General features: G+C 39.1%; 1 protein-coding gene across 5 annotated transcripts in view; it reads right to left on the bottom strand.

The window, feature by feature from the left end:
- GRM8 (glutamate metabotropic receptor 8) overlaps positions 1-18,831 on the bottom strand; it is a 767,368-nt gene that overhangs the window by 90,404 nt on the left and 658,133 nt on the right. For all 5 annotated transcript variants that reach the window (XM_032644030.1, XM_032644028.1, XM_032644033.1 and 2 more), the window contains one exon: positions 4,351-5,286. In XM_032644030.1, the coding sequence (XP_032499921.1) occupies positions 4,351-5,286 (936 nt within the window). The remainder of the gene's footprint in view (positions 1-4,350; positions 5,287-18,831) is intronic.

The following is an 18,831-nucleotide window of genomic DNA, read 5'->3' as shown; positions in this document are numbered from 1 at the left end:
TGTGTATTTTAGACAGAACTAAGGATAGCTATTAGAATTCCTTTTCATATTTCTCCTTAAATATTTAGCAGTCCTATATCAGAATAAGTGATACTGACAAAATTTTTAAAAAGAAATGTATTTGGCCCATCATTCAAAGGAGAAAACTTATTTTTCAGAAAAAAAAAAGTTGCAATGGGGATCACAATATGATGACTATATAAGGTTACCATTATGCCATATTCTAACTTAAATAATAAGCATTTTTATTATTATAGTATGTCATTATTGTGCAAGGGACTCTATTTACTCATTCAATAAGTATTTATTGAGAATGTATTACATGAAAGTCTCTATGTTAAGAGATGCATTCATTCAGATATATATCAGACAAACATGGCTTACCCTCCATGAACTGATAAAGGATGACATTTGAAGGTGAGAGGAGCTGAGTGTGAGTATAGGGAGGGGTCTAAGATAACTCCAGGTTTTTTATTTAAGCTACTAAATTGAGGCTACACGACTTATCTGGAAGGTGAAAGAAGAAAGGCTGGTTTGGGACATATGGGGTGCTTGACAGTTGGGAGTTTTATTTTCTTTGCCGTTTTGAGGGTGTTTTGTTTTGTTTCCATCCTATGCTCTGGTTGAAGCACTGTGCTCCTTGGAGCTTGGCAGTGTCATAACCTTTGTCTGATTATCTAGACTTTACGAACCCAATTAGAGATGGTAAGATACGTATTTAAGAGATTTCTGCCATCCTAACAGCCCCTAACCATCCCTGAGGATTCTATTCCTGACTATTACATTAATTATATTTTAATTTTTTGTCTTTTCAAGCCAATTATGAAAGTTTGAGTTGGACCCTGTCTGTGCCGCAGTGTGTCTGCCCTTCCTTCACACCACCTTTTTATAGGAAAAAAGAAAGTGCATTTAAACTATGATTTAGTAAAATGCCGTAGTAGATATAAAGCTAATAAATGATGTCATTAAAATCTATAGGAAAAAACATGATTCATCTTGATTTTGAAATCGGAAAAAAAAGAATGTGGGAAAATTAAGTGGTGTTTTATCATTGGATGGAGACATACTTTGGAGAGTTGTCTGTCCTCATGAGTGCTACAAATGTCCCTTTATAACTTGATTTTACTCAGAGGTTTTCTAAGACATCTGTCTAAATTATTCAACTAATTTTACTTTTTATTCCTACTTCTCTTGTAATTTCAAAGAGACCTGTGTGGCTAGATGGGTTTTTTTCCTGTAGACATGACTCCATGAAACATAATTAAATGCATACTGGAAGAAATTTTGCTCTTCCGTGTTATAAATTCTATGTCACTGATGCATAGTTACAGGACGCACAGTTCTTTGCTTCGCTTTCTCGTCTCACATCTGACTCCTCACCATCTCCCCCTGCCCTTGAGCCTGATCTTCTCCCGCCCTGGAACCTGGCACTTGCTGGTGATGACAGGCATCAGGAAGCATCAGCTGGGAGACAGGCTGCGCCTTTGTACAAGGAAGGCTCGGGGATACTGACTGACATGGTTCAGTAATTAGCACAATGCTGGACACAATGCTCAATAAGGATCTGCTGAATTAATGGCTGTGTGTGTGCCTCCTGACTGTTGCACACACTTCAAGCTGATAACGTGGGGTTAACTGGCTGAGCATTGTAAAGGAGAATGTAGAACTGACCAGCTCTTCGGTCCTCCAAAGTCAATAAAACTTAGAGAAAGCCTGCCTTTAGAGATATACAAGTTGTATTCACTTTTAATATCTGTGTCAATAATTTTAGCAACATGAAAAAATAAACACCCTCAAACATTCTGTGTATTGTTTTGAGTAATTAAAGATACTTTGACAGAGAATAGCAGGAAGAAAATTTTAACGTGAAGTGTTAGGATGACACATAAGTGTATTACACAAAATACTTCAGTAGCAAATCTTAGCTACTTATCAAATAATAGCTCTTGATGCAAAGCTTGTCTAAATTCAGCAACTCCAAGCCTAACTACATAATTTGAGCACTTTCCAATGTTCTGAAAATTCCTAGAATTAGTGTTCCTTCTTGATTTCTTCACTCATTTCCACATTCAATCATATCATGAATACAAATAAATTCCAATTAACATATTTTATAAATCTGTCTTACAGTGTGTTTCTCTGACTTACTTTGATTGCACAAAGCTAAAAAAGAAAAAAGAATTCTGGCTAGCATTCAGTCATCTCTCTGGAGGCATTGATAGATCCACACCGATAAGTATGTACATACACTCCAGGTTTTCAGATGGATGTACAGCTCCCACAGGCCCAGCACTGGGCAGCCTCCAGCCCTGGCTTATTCATGTGTCCATTTCATCCTGAAACTCTTACTGTCTCCATCACTGCTCCTCAGGGGACAGCTGCAGAGTTCTTATCTGAGAGACAATGGTCATTTGTTTTTTTTTTCAGTTACCTTAAAAAAAACTTACTATAATGCATGTTTGCATTACTATGAAGGTGCCCAATAGCTTGATGTAGGACCACGATTTTATTTATTCTAAAAATTTCTTCTAAAAATTGAGTCACTGAAAGAGTTCCCTGAATAGAAATAACATCTTATTAGCATTTATATTTGCTCCCCCAGATCCTTGACGTCACAACATGAAAAGTAAGAGTAGACTGTCTTTTATAAAATGTAAAGGAAGAGAAAACAAAAGAAAAGGGAGTTAGATATCAGAACTCAGGAGATTTTGTTTGGTTAAATATTTGTTGTCTACAAGAAAACGAAATAAACTTCCTATGGCCCTCTCTAGATAAAACAATATGTTAAAAAAGACAGTTCTAGGTTCAAACACAAATACAAGTACCAGTTAGGTTGATGTTATCAATAATTCACATAATGTGGACATTTCTAGACACTGAAAAAACAACATTTTTCCCTGACTAGTCCAACTAACCATGTCAAAACAGAGCTAATAAACTTTGAGCGACACATCCCTTCCTATGTTAAATTTACAAGTTTGATCCTAATAAATTCCCATCTGTGTATGTCAAGATATAATGTTTTCTAGTGGTTAAGTTTCATGTCCCAAACTGTCTTAACTTTATTTTCCCGCCACGAGCATGGTCCTACGTAAAATATTCGTGGACTTTCATCAGGCCATTCAAGTCAAGAAAGGTCACAGGTCTGGAACCCATGGCAAGTTTGCTCTATTCAGCAGCAGGTTTGCTGAAGTACGTTTTTGGCTTTCAAAGTTGAAGACCACACTGATCGAGTAAGGGATGAATGCTTATACTAACGAGCTCTCCATGCCCTTGTTGAGTATTTTTTCCTCTGAATTAGTTGGCATTTTAAGAGTCATGTGGGACCTTACTTGGAATGGTAGAACCTAGGGAATATAATTCCCCCCTCCCCGGATGTTTTGACTTCCTCACAACTTCTGATGATGGAGGATGGAATAAGTTCTTCTTCTCTGAGAGAAGAACTTCCTCATATGCACATTAGGGCTGAAGAGCTGTCCCTTTAGAATGGTAGCATTTGCCTTTGTTTTTCAAACTGGTTGTCTCCATCACACCACCCAAACCTTGAGAGTCATGGTTAACGTTAGTTCTCTGCTTTTCTATACACAGAAGCACATACATCCAGTTCAGCATGTATTTCCTTTCACACACAGATGTTCTTTACATGCAGTGTTTGGTGTGGTGAAGTTAATGGAAGATTAGTAACAAAAGAAAATTATTTCAGGAAATTCAGTTGATCTTCAACTTCTAAAAAAATATAAACTGCATTATATAATCGCCCATTGCTTCTTCTTTCATCCCTCACCACCATCCTCCACATATGGAAAAATAATAAGAATGGGAGCTAAAGAGAAATAGTACGACGGTTCAGATTGAATTAAGCCACTTAGTTTTTGCTGTTGCAGTTTGCTTCTGTGACTAAAACCATCATAATTATTAAGGAATAGCTATTAAGGAATAGCTTTTTCTGAGCGTAACATTAGAACCAGCAAAGGAGGCATTTGTCACGCACTGAGAAACCTCTGGAATAGCTCAGCCCTGTGAATCATGTCTGCCCTTTCTCCCTTCCTCTTTTAACGTTTGGAAAACAACAGTTATGTTAGTCGATAACAGAACTGGGAAAAGGGACCCAGAAAGTGATGTGAGCTCTGTCAATCTTCCACCTTGCCAAGGAGGACACATTAAAGTGTTTTTCATGGAAAATCAGCCTTAGTCAACACATATTCAGAGCAAAGTGACCTTGAATATATATATAAAATACTGAAGCTTCTTGAGAGAATATAAGTGAACCAAAAAGAAAGAAGGGAAAGCATCCTAAAGGAAGAAGTTAAATCCAGGAAAAGGGTTGGCAATGCATTTCTTGCCACTTACCTTTTCTGCTGACTGGGCTGTACCAAAAAAGATGGGGATGAAAGCTAACCAAATGATGCAGGTGGTATACATGGTAAATCCAATAGGTTTGGCTTCATTGAAAGTCTCTGGAACTCCTCTTGTTTTAATGGCATAAACAGTACAAGTTACCATCAAGAGGATACTGTACCCTAGTGAACAAATGAGCGAGAGATCAGAGATGTCACACTTGAGCACTCCCCTGGCGTTCTCCGGGTCTAGAGTCCGCTGTTCTCCATAGTCAATGATGATGTGCGGTGGGTCCACAACAAACCAGACACACACTCCCAGAAGCTGGATGGAGATCAGGCTGAAGGTGATCACCAGCTGGGATGCTGGACTGATAAACTTGGGTGCTGTGACAGATTTCTTCCCCTGCTCGAATATTCGGTGGATTCGGTTTGTTTTGGTAAGAAGGGCTGCATAGCTGAAACACATGCCGAGTCCTAGGAAGATCCGTCGGAAGGAGCAGATGATTGTATCTGGTGCTGCAATCATTAAAAAGGTGATTGAATAACAGAGAAAAATCCCCGTTAGGAGCACGTAACTAAGTTCGCGTCCCGAAGCCCTCACAATAGGTGTGTCGTTATAGCGGACAAAGGTCACGATCACAAAGGTGGTGGCGATGATTCCCAAAATGGCAACGAACACAGGCACCACAGCCCAGGGGGAATGCCACTCCAGTTTGATGATGGGGATGAGCTGACAGCCTGTGCGGTTGATGTTTGGTCTCTGATCCAAAGGGCAGAGTTCACAGGAGAGCTCATCCACCTGGTAGTTGTAACCTTCACAGCGCTCGCAGTGCCAGCAGCAAGGAACTCCTTTCACTGTTTTCTTCCTCTCCCCGGGCTTACAGGGCAGGCTGCAGACAGACGCCGGGTGAGTGTGTTCTCTATTGGCCCACTGCATGTCTTCCACCTGTGGGTATAAAATATTAATGAGCCTTCCATTTGTCCCCCATTTATAATATCCTAATCCTAGCCACAGGTTTGTAATAAGTCACTGAATGCTGACAGTACAGTTTACCATAATAAGAGCCCAGAGTTTCTTTCCCTAATATTGACTTTATGAAAGTGCTAAATGATTGGGTCCAATAAATCATTCCCATCATCAACTTGATGAGTGTCATTACGTTCCATTTACCTCCTTGGTGTTGACCAATCTGACATTTGGAGAAAGATTTATTGGCCCAAACAGTTTTAAAACAGAAAAAAAAATAAGTCCCATGGAAAAACGTGTTAGAGCTAAGCTCAGATATAAATGCCAGAATCCCTGAAACACTGGCTAGGCTATAAACACACATAGAAATGGTGATCCAAGTCTTTCCACCGTATCTGGGGAAATGCAAATCTCACTGTGTCAATTTTGAAAGGAAATGGCAAAATTAGCTACTTTAATCTCTGACACTTCTCATATTAATGTTTTTGCCTGTTTAAGCTTAAAATTCACTTATTCCCCCACTCTTACATTTTCACATTGTGGAAAAGACCGTGCTGAGTGAGATAGCTTGATGGTTATGTTTTCCATTGAACAAAAGTAGGCTTAAAGCAGTGAAATGGGCACAAATGAGCGAGTTCCCCTGCTGAGATCTCTCTCTGCTTCGGGGCCTTAAAAGTTCCATCGTACTCTTTTGAATTAGATCACAGAATACCTCTATTAAAACAAACTTGTTATTTTAAGGGAATTTTGCCAATCATTGACCTCTTTCCTTAAATTTGTTTACTAAAGGTTCTGGACCCAATTCCAACGTGAGGGGGCAAGGGAAGTGGGGTTTCCCATACCACCAAGCAATCCTTGGACACCAGCTGGGTATCCTACAAGTCAAATCAGTTCTGACACTATCACCTGGAAATAGCATCAGATCCCACAGAATGCTAACAGGACAAACCAGAAATTATGGATCATAGGAGACAACTCGTTATGAAAAGCTACTACTATATAAAAGGTAAGCTCTATGAATGGAAGGATTTTGTTCACTGATGTGAACAAACAGTGATTGACACACAATTTGTCGTCAAATATTTATTGAATTTGTGAGCAAGGAAGGACAGGAAGGGCACCCCTGAGGAAGAAGGAGTCAACTTGGCTTCTAGAAATAAAGTATAGCTCAAAGAGGCACAGAGAGGAGAGCTAAAGGAATGTTTTTTTAAAAAATAAACAAAACAAAAAACTTATTTTCCCAAGACCAGCTCTATAAAAGCCCAAAAGAAAAATTACCATTTGCTGTGATAGTCTGGCTCCAAGATGGCCCCCAATAACTTTACCTCCTGGAACCATGCACTCATGGAGTCCTCTCCCACTTTAAATAGGGCTGAATTATGTAAACAATAATATATTCCAGAAATGACTGCATGTGGTTTCTGAGGCTAGGTCATAAATGACACTTGAGCCTGTGCCTTGGTCTCTCTTGGACTGCTCACTCCTGCGAGAGAACCAGACTGTCATGAGAGTTCTCAAGCAGCCCTATGGAAAGGAACTGAGGCTTCTTGCCCACAGTCAGCACCCGCTTGCCATGCATGTGAGGGAGCCACCTAGACAGTGAATCGTCTGGCTCCAGTCAAGCCTTTAGATGACTGCAGCCCCAGCTGACACCTTGACCGCAACCTCATGCGAGACCCTGAGCCAGAACAACCCAGCTGAGCTGCTTCTGAATGTCCAATCTACAGGAACTGTGTGAGATGATAAGTGTTTTATTGTCGTAAGCTGCTAAATATGGAGTTATTTGTTACACAGCAATAGGAAACTAATGCAGCTCAAATTAAGCTTACTTACCCATTCTGTGACCACCACCAGTATAGTAGTCTACTGAGAATCAACTGAGAAGGTAGTGGCGACTATCTTATACCAAAAACATGCCCCAAAGTGTCTAGTGTCAGCAATATTCTATCATCACTCTTAAGGTTGCCTCCCTTTTGGGAACTATGTGACTGAGATTGTTCTCATAAATAGATCTATTGCTAAAGGATGCTTTCCTTTCTTGAATGTGGGGCGAATAGTGGAGGGCAGAGAATTGTAGCCTCGAAGTTCAACACTTGCTGAGGGCTATCAGATCTCCCCCAGGTGGAGTAGATAATTCATGCATGTTTAATTTCAAATATCCTCCCTTGAGAAAGTAGATGGTACTTCATGTGTCCTAAGGGCACCCAAGACTATTAGCTCTACCTTGTCTCTTCACCACAAAGGAAAAGCAATCTATCATAACCCTGTTAATTTTCTATTAGGTTTTAATGATTTAGAAAAGTTATTTTATTTATGTATAAGGTTCCATTAGGTAAGAAAAAAAAGTTAAATTGAAAGTGGCTTCTCTCAAAAATATTGAGAAAAATGAAATGCTCCACTTGAGTGGCTAAAATATTGATTTTATACCCTAATGGATTCTTATATAAGATAATAAAATACTTTCTGTGAAGGTTATGTTTCAAAGCTAGTTATTGTAAAACCAAAATTGCATTTTGTTTGGGGCTTCTATAGATTTATAATGTTACCGTTAAAAAAAAAAAAGTCAGGGCTTCCCTGCTGGCGCAGTGGTTGAGAGTCTGCCTGCCGATGCAGGGGACACGGGTTCGTGCCCCGGTTCGGGAAGATCCCACATGCCGCGGAGCGGCTGGGCCCGTGAGCCATGGCCGCTGAGCCTGCGCGTCCGGAGCCTGTGCTCCGCAATGGGAGAGGCCACAACAGGGAGAGGCCCGCATACCGCAAAAAAAAAAAAAAAAAAAAAAAAATCTCAGAAACATTAAACTTCAAGTTTGGTAGAGACCTTAAAGATCAGCTTGTCTACCCACATGTCTAATTTTTTTAATTCTCAATACACTTTATTTTCTATAAGGAAATAAGACTTATTAACAAAGAAATATATCCAAATCTGATAGGCCTCATTACGGAGGATAAATATTCATCATTTATAAGCTAAGTACTACATTTTCTTGATCAGTTTCCTGAATACTGAACTAGTGGAAAAATGTTTTTCATAAATAAAAATTAAAGTTATAAGATAATGAAAAATATCACAATTTTTTAACAGTTGTAAATTTTCTTTAGTAAAAACAGTATAGTCAAGCCATATGTGTTACATTTCTTGATATAATGGAGAAAATTTATGTATGTTTCAGTAAACATGTTAAACATACATGACTACATTTTCATCAAGGAATCTATTTATGTATAACTGTACTGTGTTTTGATGTCATAGTTGAAGTCTGGGAACCAACCAATATCCACCCCAAGGAAGAACAAGTAGTGAACACTTGAGTCAGGATCTTATAAATACATTAGTATTTGAGACACATAATTTATTTTGGATATGTTGCTAAATTAAAAATACTACTACTCGGGCTTCCCTGGTGGTGCAGTGGTTGAGAGTCCGCCTGCCGATGCAGGGGACACGGGTTCGTGCCCCTGTCTGGGAAGATCCCGCATGCCGCGGAGCGGCTGGGCCCGTGAGCCATGGCCGCTGAGCCTGCGCATCCGGAGCCTGTGCTCCGCAACGGGAGAGGTCACGACAGTGAGAGGCCCACGTAACGCAAAAAAAAAAAAATACTACCACTTGAGAGTACATTAAACTTCCTATTTTTCACAACTGTGCTACAAAGCATCAACAAATATCATTCAGCTCTCTTGCTTTGCTATATTAACAAAGAATACCATCTTTCATAATGCGTAAAAAGAGAAGCCATATCCATACATTTAAAACATGTGTCTTCCTCTCCTTTGGCATTATTCTGATATTAGGATGTTTTCTGTCTAAAATATGTGTTCTAACAAATGGATGATAGTTATATAGATAGACCTTCTAGGGATAAAACCATAGCCCATTCCTGCCTTGACAATGTTCACCAATAGTGATTCATCCTGTAGGCTCCAATCCAGTACATTTCATAGAATGTGAGCCATCAACTGGCTTCTGCTGTCAAATTCTACTATTACTGCAGACAAATATACCAGCAACCACAAAACCAAAACTTTCTGAGTGAATGTGCTTACATTTTTTCATCTTTAATCTTCCCAGACCAATCAACCTAGAGTAATGCTTCATAAATTAAAGACATTATTTTTTATAGAGTAATTTTCTTCTGTGTAGTTTTAATAACTCCTGAAAAAAAAAAGGACTACAAGAATATTTCCCAATTAAATGCCCCACTATAATTAATCATTTCCAGTATTCACTACAAAATTCTCGCTCAATTTAATACCTCTATTACAGTGTTTTTCCCACATGTTAAGTGGTATGTTCAATGTTATGATTACTATACATGTGGGAAAATTTTAAATATAACATTTAAAGATAATTGATATCTAGTCATACCACCCTTAACTAGCTCTTTTCATCTTGCTATATAAATAAGCATAGTATTATAATCATTTTGGTGACTAGTTTGCCACTGCAGTATTCAAAAACCCAACGCTTCATCTGACTTATGCAACAGCAGATTGTACATGCAAGCATTTCCAGTGAAACTGGGCATCTTTTCAAAGGTTTACTCGTTAATTTCCATATAGTCAATAGTTTTAACAAGTGCACTTAATTAGCCTGAGTATTTAAAATGTCAAAATTTGGTATATTTTGTGAATCATACGATTCACGTATGAATGACTACATGTTGCACAATTGATTTGATAATGCAACTCAAAATACAGTTTCTCAATATATTAGTATACACATTCATATATATAAATATGTTTGTATATAGATATATATTGCTTCAATAATATTCATCCTTTCCTTTGGGTCATGCAAAGCTTTCTACTTCTGTTCAAAGTGGTAAGTAGGTTTAGTGTCCTTTGAAAAGAAAGTATGTGTGAGATGATTCTCAGATTGAAGTCCTAGTTTTATATGATATTACAGATCTACATAACCTTTAAAAATGCAAAGACTACTCTTATTTAAAAATACAATTTAAAATTTCATTTACAATAGTTTCAAAAATAAAATACTTAGGAATAAACTTAACAAGAAAAGTGCAAGAGATTTTTTAACTAAAAACTACAAAATAGGGCTTCCCTGGTGGCACAGTGGTTGAGAGTCCACCTGCCGATGCAGGGGACACGGGTTCGTGCCCCGGTCCGGGAAGATCCCACATGCCGCGGAGCGGCTGGGCCCGTGAGCCATGGCCGCTGAGCCTTCGCGTCCGGAGCCTGCGCGTCTGGAGACTGTGCTCCGCAATGGGAGAGGCCACAGCAATGAGAGGCCTGCATACCGCAAAAAAAAAAAAAACCAAAAAAAACTACAAGATATCATTTCAAGAAAGTTAAAGAAATGAATAAATGAAAAGAAATCCCAAGTTCATGGATCAAAAGATTTAACATTGCCAAGATGGAAATACAAAACTAATCAACAGATTCAACATAATCCCTATTAAAATCTTATCTGGCTTCTTTGCAGAAATCGACAAGTTGATCCTAAAATTCATATGGGAGTATAAGGGACCCAGAATAGACAAAATGACCTTAAAAGTGAAGAGTGAAGTTGGAAGATTCACACTTCCTGATTTTAAAACTTACTACAAAGCTGTAGTAATCAAGCAGCATGATACTGACATAAAGATAGACTAATTACTGAAATAAAATTGAGAGCCCAGAAATAACCTCTTATATGTATGGCCAATTGATTTTTGACAGTGATGACAAGAAAATTCAATGGAGAAAAAATAGTCTTTTCAACAATGGTGCTGGGACAAGACATGACACCAAAAGAATAAGCAACAAAATAAAAATAAATAAATTAGACTTCATCAGTATTACTTTTGTGATTCAAAAGATGCCATTAGGAGAGTGAAAAGACAACCCACAGAGTGGACAAAAATATTTTCATGCCATATATCTGATAAGGAGCTTATATCCAGATTTTATTTTTTAAAACTCTTAGAATTAAACTGTTAAAAAGACATACAATCCAATTAAAAATAAGCAAATGAAGAGACATTTCTCAAAAAAAGACATATGAGTAGTCAATATGCACATGAAAAGATGTCTAACGTCATTAGTCATAAGAGAAATGCAAATCAAAACCATAGTACCCGCTAGAATGGTCATAATAAAAAATACAGACAGTATCAAGTGTTACTGAAGATGTGGAGAAAGTAAAACCCTCTACGTTGTTGGTGGCAATGTAAAATGGTGCAGTTATTTTGGACAATGGTTTGGCACTTTCTTAAAAAGTTAAGCACAGAATTGGCATATGACCTAGCAATTCCACTCCTAAGCAATTTTAATCTAAGAAAACTGGAGACGTATGTTCTCACAAAAATTTGTACATGAAAGTTCATAGCATCATTACTCATTAGAGCAAAAAAGCAGAAACAACCCAAATGTGCATAAACAAAATGTGCTTTATCTATTCAACCAAATATTAAAAAGAAATGAAGTACTATTATATGCTATAAAATAGATGAACCTTGAAAATATGCTAAGTGAAAGAAGTCAGTCACAAAGACCATATAGTGTGTGATTTTTTTTTTTCTTTTGGCGGTACGCGGGCCTCTCACTGTTGTGGCCTCTCCCGTTGTGGAGCACAGGCTCTGGACGCGCAGGCTCAGCGGCCATGACTCACGGGCCCAGCCGCTCCGCGGCATTTGGGATCTTCCGGGACCGGGGCACGAACCCGTGTCCCCTGCATCGGCAGGCAGACTCTCAACCACTGTGCCACCAGGGAAGCCCAGTGTGTGATTTTAATTTATATGAAATGTCCAGAATAGGCAAATCTATAGACAGACAGTAGATTGGTGACTGCTAGGGGTTAAGGAGGGAAGAGAATAGAGAGTTACTACTCAAGGGTACAGGATTTCTTGGGAGGTGATGAAAATGGTCTAAAATTAGTGGTAATGGATACACAAGTCTGTGAATATACTAAAAGCCACTGAATTATGTATTTTAAAATGGGCAAATTTTATGGCATTTGAATTATCTCAATAAAGCTGTTAGTTTTTAAATATTCAAACTATGTTGATACAGTCAGGAAGTATTAATACTCAGTCCTTCATTTGCTGTATAAAAAGACATATTGCATGTTCTAGACAAGGTTCGATGTGGGGATTCAACAGTGACCAAGACATGGTTGCTGGCCTCCAGAGACAGTGCAAGTGGGGAAAGAGATAAGCAGAGGGCCAGTCACAGTTCAGTATGAAACTCCCCAAAAAGAAAAGGGGTGAGGAAATGGTACTGCTAAGAGGATCCAGCAGGGCCACCAAGCATAGGCTTCAGGGATGTGTGAACAGCAGCCTGAAGGATGTATAGAGGTAAACCAGGGAAGGGGATCTCAAGCCAAAAAAGAAGAAGAAAAAAAAAAAAGACATCAAGATTCACGGGTAAGAAGTCATAACAAACTGGAGAAACTAAAGGTATAAAGAATAGCAAAAGTATAAATAAAAGCACTGGGGGAATTGGTAAGAAGCAAGCTAGGGAACAGAGGTGATGCTAGATCGCGAAGAACCTTATAAGCCACTGAGAGTAATTTGGGTATTATCTTGAAGGTGGTAGCTGGGATCTTCTGAAGGGTTATAACAAGGATAGGGATGATGAGCTTTATCGTTTAGAAGAATTGCTGCGCTGCAAGGTAGAAGACTGAAGAAACCCAAGACTAGATATGGGTCAATCACCAATCACGCTGAGGCTGTTGCAGAATTCCAGATGAAAGGCAATGGTGACAGGAATCCAAAGAACGGCAGTGAGCATGAAGGATGTTGTAAGCAGCACCAGGTTTTGGTTTTTAGATTTTATTCTCAAGGCCATAGAGGATGTTTAAAGGATTTTAACCAAATGAATGATCACATGTAAAATATAAATATAAAACTTTATATAGGGCTTCCCTGGTGGCACAGTGGTTGAGAATCTGCCTGCTAATGCAGGGGACACGGGATCGAGCCCTAGTCTGGGAGGATCCCACATGCCGCGGAGCAACTAGGCCCGTGAGCCACAAATACTGAGCCTGCGCGTCTGGAGCCTGTGCTCCGCAACCACAACTAGAGAAAGCCCTCGCACAGAAACGAAGACCCAACACAGCAAAAATACATAAATAAAAATTAATAAACTCCTACCCCCAACATCTAAAAAAAAAAAAACTTTATATAAATATGTAAAAAATATATTTTTTTCTTTTGGAGATCACTGTGATGAGATATCAGGGAAAAGAGTGATACAGAGGCAACGATAAGAAATAGGGGAATAATGTCATGATTCCAGGCAAAACAAGAGCCTGTGAACCGTTAGAAGAGGCGGTAATGAAGAAGATGGTCTGGATTTAAGATATAGTGAAGAAAATAGAGATAAGGGTGGCAAGAGGAAAAAGAGGAACCAAACAATGTCATCCAAGCTTGTGTTTGAGAGTCATCCTTAGCATTACACTTACTTCAACCTCATGTCTAATTAATCACATGGCCAGACATGATCCGCCCCATGCCTAACTCCCAGGTAATTAGGTATCAACCCTCCTTAATCCCTTATTATACAACACACAGCACCTTGTAGTCTTCTTCAATGGCAATTTTACAGTATGTAATTATGCATTTATTTATTTGATTTTCTTTTTATTTAAATAAGAGATTTTCTGCATTTTAGATTATGTTCCTCAGAATCTCTTACAGGGTTTACACAAAATACATCTCACTGGGTCCCAGTTCTTAGATATTACAATTTAATAGGTCTGGAAAGGAACCTCAAGTTGGCACTTTTTTTTAGTATCTTTATTGGAGTATAATTGCTTTACAATTGTGTGTTAGTTTCTGCTGTATAACAAAGTGACCCAACTATACATATACATATATCCCCATATCTTCTCCCACTTGCGTCTCCCACCCACCCTCCCTATCCCACCCCTCTAGGTGGACACAAAGCACCGAGCTGATCTCCCTGTGCTATGCAGCTTCTTCCCACTGGCTATCTATTTTACATTTGGTAGTGTATATATGTCCATGCCACTCTCTCACTTTGTCTCAGCTTACCCTTCCCACTCCCCATATCCTCAAATCCATTCTCTACATCTGCATCTTTATTCCTGTCCTGCCCCCTAGGTTCTTCAGAAACTTTTTTTTTTTTTAGATTCCATATATATGTGTTAGCATATGGTATTTGTTTTTCTCTTTCTGACTTACTTCACTCTGTATGACAGACTCTAGGTCCATCCACTACAAAACTCAATTTCCTTTCTTTCTATGGCTGAGTAATATTCCATTGTATGTATGTGACACATCTTCTTTATCCATTCATCTGTCAATGGACACTTAAGTTGCTTCCATGTCCTGGCTATTGTAAATAGAGCTGCAATGAACATTGTGGTACATGACTCTTTTTGAATTATGGTTTTCTCAGGGTATATGCCCAGTAGTGGGATTTGGGGGTCGTATGGTAGTTCTATTTTCAGTTTTTAAGGAAGCTCCATACTGTTCTCTATAGTGGCTGTATCAATTTACATTCCCACCAACAGTGCAAGAGGGTTCCCTTTTCTCCACACCCTCTCCAGCATTTATTGTTTGTAGATTTTCTGATGATGGCCATTCTGACTGGTGTGAGGTGATACCTCATTGTAGTTTGGATTTGCATTTCTCTAACGATTAATGATGTTGAGCATCCTTTCATGTGTTTGTTGGCAAACTGTGTATCTTATCTAGAGAAATGTCTAATTAGGTCTTCTGCCCATTTTTGGATTGGGTTCTTTGTTTTTTTGATATTGAGCTGCATGAGGTGGTTGTAAATTTTGGAGATTAATCCTTTGTCAGTTTCTTCATTTGCAAATATTTTCTCCCATGCTGAGAGTTGTCTTTTTGTCTTGTTTATGTTTTCCTTTGCTGTGCAAATGCTTTTAATTTTCATTAGGTCCCATTTGTTTATTTTTGTTTTCCTTTCCATTTCTCTAGGAGGTGGGTCAAAAAGGATCTTGCTGTGATTTATGTCATAGAGTGTTCTGCCTATGTTTTCCTCTAAGAGTTTGATAGTGTCTGGCCTTACATTTGGGTCTTTAAGCCATTTGGAGTTTATACTTGTGTATCATGTTAGGGAGTGTTCTAATTTCATTCTTTTACATGTAGCTTTCCAGTTGTCCCAGCAACACTTATTGAAGAGGCGGTCTTTTATCCATTGTATATTCTTGCCTCCTTTATCAAAGATAAGGTGACCATAGGTGCATGGGTTTATCTCTGGGCTTTCTATCTTGTCCCATTGATCTATGTTTCTGTTTTTGTGCCAGTACCATACTGTCTTGATTACTGTAGCTTTGTAGTATAGTCTGAAGTCTGGGAGCCTGATTCCTCCAGCTCCGTTTTTCTTTCTCAAGATTGCTTTGGCTATTTGGGGTCTTTTGTGTTTCCACACAAATTGTGAAATTTTTTGTTCTAGTTCTGTGAAAAATGCCATTGGTAGTGTGATAGGGATTGCACTGAATCTGCAGACTGCTTTGGGTAATATAGTAATTTTCATGATGTTGATTCTTCCCATCCAAGAACATGGTATATCTCTCCATCTATTTGTATCATTTTAAATTTCTTTCATCAGTGTCTTATAGTTTTCTGCATACAGGTCTTTTCTCTCCTTAGGTAGGTTTATTCCTCAGTATTTTATTCTTTTTTGTTGCAATGGTAAATGGGAGTTTCCTTAATTTCTCTTTCAGATTTTTCATCATTAGTGTATAGGAATGCAAGAGACTTCTGTACATTAATTTTGTATCCTACTACCTTAACAGATTCATTGATTAGCTCTAGTAGTTTTCTGGTAGCATCTTTAGGATTCTCTATGTATAGTATCATGTCATCTGCAAACAGTGACGGCTTTACTTCTTCTTTTCCGATTTGGATTCCTTTTATTTCTTTTTCTTCTCTGATTGCTGTGGCTAGAACTTCCAAAACTATGTTGAATAATAGTGGTGAGAGTGCACAACTGTGTCTTGTTCCTGATCTTAGAGGAAATGGTTTCAGATTTTCACCATTGAGAATGATGTTGGCTGTGAGTTTGGCATATATGGTCATTATTATTTTGAGGTAAGTTCCCTCTATGCCTACTTTCTGGAGGGCTTTTTTCATAAATGGGTGTTGAATTTTGTCAAAAGCTTTTTCTGCATCTATTGAGATGATCATATGGTGTTTCTCCTTCAATTTGTTAATATGGTGTATCACATTGATTGATTTGCATATATTGAAGAATCCTTGCATTCAAGTGGGATAAACCCCACTTGTTCATGGTGTATGATCCTTTTAATGTGTTGTTGGATTCTGTTTGCTAGTATTTTGTTGAGGATTTTTGCATCTATGTTTAGCAGTGATATTGGCCTGTAGTTTCTTTCTCTGTGACATCTTTGTCTTGTTTTGGTATCAGGGTGATGGTGGCCTCCTAGAATGAGTTTGGGAGTGTTCCTCCCTCTGCTATATTTTGGAAGAGTTTGAGAAGGATAGGTGTTAGCTCTTCTCTAAATGTTTGACAGATTGCTCCTGTGAAGCCATCTGGTCCTGGGCTTTTGTTTGTTGGAAGATTTTTAAGCACAGTCTCAATTTCAGTGATTGTGATTGGTCTGTTTATATTTTCTATTTCTTCTTGGTTCAGTCTAAGGAGGTTGTGCTTTTCTAAGAATTTGTCCACTTCCTCCAGGTTGTCCATTTTATTGACATAGAGTTGCTTGTAGTAATCTCTCATGATCCTTTGTATTTCTGCAGTGTCAGTTGTTACTTCTTTTTCATTTCTAATTCTATTGATTTGAGTCTTTTCCCTTTTTTCCTGATAAGTGTGGCTAATGGCTTATCAATTTTGTTTATCTTCTCAAAGAACCAGTTTTTAGTTTTATTGATCTTTGCTATCGTTTCCTTCATTTCTTTTTCATTTATTTCTGATCCGATTTTTATGATTTCTTTCCTTCTGCTAACTTTGGGGTATTTTTGTTCTTCTTCTCTGATTCCTTTAGGTATAAAGTTAGGTTAGTTATTTGAGATTTTTCTTCTTTCTTGAGGTAGGATTGTATTGCTAGAAACTTCCCTCTTAGAACTGCTTTTGCTGCATCCCATAGGTTTTGGGTCGTTGTGTTTTCATTGTCATTTGCTTCTCGGTATTTTTTGATTTCCTCTTTGATTTCTTCAGTGATCTCTTGGTTATTTAGTAGTGTACTGTTTAGCCTCCATGTGTTTGTATTTTTTACAGTTTTTTTTTCCTGTAATGGATATCTAGTCTCATAACGTTGTGGTTGGAAGAGATACTCGATATCATTTCAATTTTCTTAAATTTATCAAGGCTTGATTTGTGACCCCATGATATGATCTATCCTGGAGAATGTTCCATGAGCACTTGAGAAGAATGTGTATTCTGCTGGTTTTGGATGCAATGTCCTATTAATATCAATTAAGTCCATCTTGTTTAATGTATCATTTAAAGCTTGTGTTTCCTTATTTATTTTCATTTAGGATGATCTGTCCGTTGGTGAAAGTGGGGTGTTAAAGTCCCCTACTATGACTGTGTTACTGTCGATTTCCTCTTTTATGGCTGTTGGTATTTGCCTTATGTATTGAGGTGCTCCTATGTTGGATGCATAAATATTTACAATTATTATATCTTCTTCTTGGATTGATCCCTTGATCATTATGTAGTGTCCTCTTTGTCTCTTGTAATAGTCTTTATTTTAAAGTCTATTTTGTCTGATATGAGAATTGCTATTCCATCTTTCTTTCGATTTCCATTTGCTTGGAATATCTTTTTCCATCCCCTCACTTTCAGTCTGTATGTGTCTCTAGGTCTGAAGCAGCTGATTAGGGTGCTCTTGCTCACTGAGGCCGGGGGAAGGGAGGGGTACAGAATGCAGGGCGAGCCTGCGGCGGCAGAGGCCAACATGACGTTGCAACAGCCTGAGGTGCGCCGCGTGTTCTTCCGGGGAAGTTGTCCCTGGATCCTGGGACCCTGGCAGTGGCAAGCTGCATGAGCTCCTGGGAGGGGCAGTGTGAATAGTGACCTGGGCTTGCACACAGGCTTCTTGGTGGTGGCAGCAGCAGCCTTAGTGTTCCATGACCGTCTCTGGGGTCCACGCTGACAGCCACGGCTCGCGCCGTCTCTGGAGCTCGTTTAGGCAGTGCTCTGAATCCCCTCTCCTTGCGCACCCTGAAACAATGGTCTCTTGCCTCTTAGGCAAGTCCAGACTTTTTCGCGGACTCCCTCCCGGCTAGCTGTGGCGCACTAGCCCCTTTCAGGCTGTGTTCACGCAGCCAACCCCAGTCCTCTCCCTGGGATCCGACTGAAGTCCGACCCTCAGCTCCCAGCCCCCACCCACCCCGGCAGATGCGCAGACAAGCCTCTCGGGCTGGTGAGTGCTGGTCAGCACCGATCCTCGGGAATCTCTCCGCTTTGTCTTCTGCACCCCTGTTGCTGCGCTCTCCTCCATGGCTCCGAAGCTTCCCCCCTCCACCACCTGCAGTCTCCACCCCCAAAGGGGCTCATAGTGTGTGGAAACCTTTCCTCCTTCACAGCTCCCTCCCACTGGTGCAGGTCCCCTCCCTATTATTTTGTTTC

This window comes from Phocoena sinus, chromosome 9 (genome assembly GCF_008692025.1).
Source record: "Phocoena sinus isolate mPhoSin1 chromosome 9, mPhoSin1.pri, whole genome shotgun sequence".
Taxonomy (NCBI): domain Eukaryota; kingdom Metazoa; phylum Chordata; class Mammalia; order Artiodactyla; family Phocoenidae; genus Phocoena; species Phocoena sinus.
This window is presented reverse-complemented; position numbering and strand designations above follow the sequence as displayed.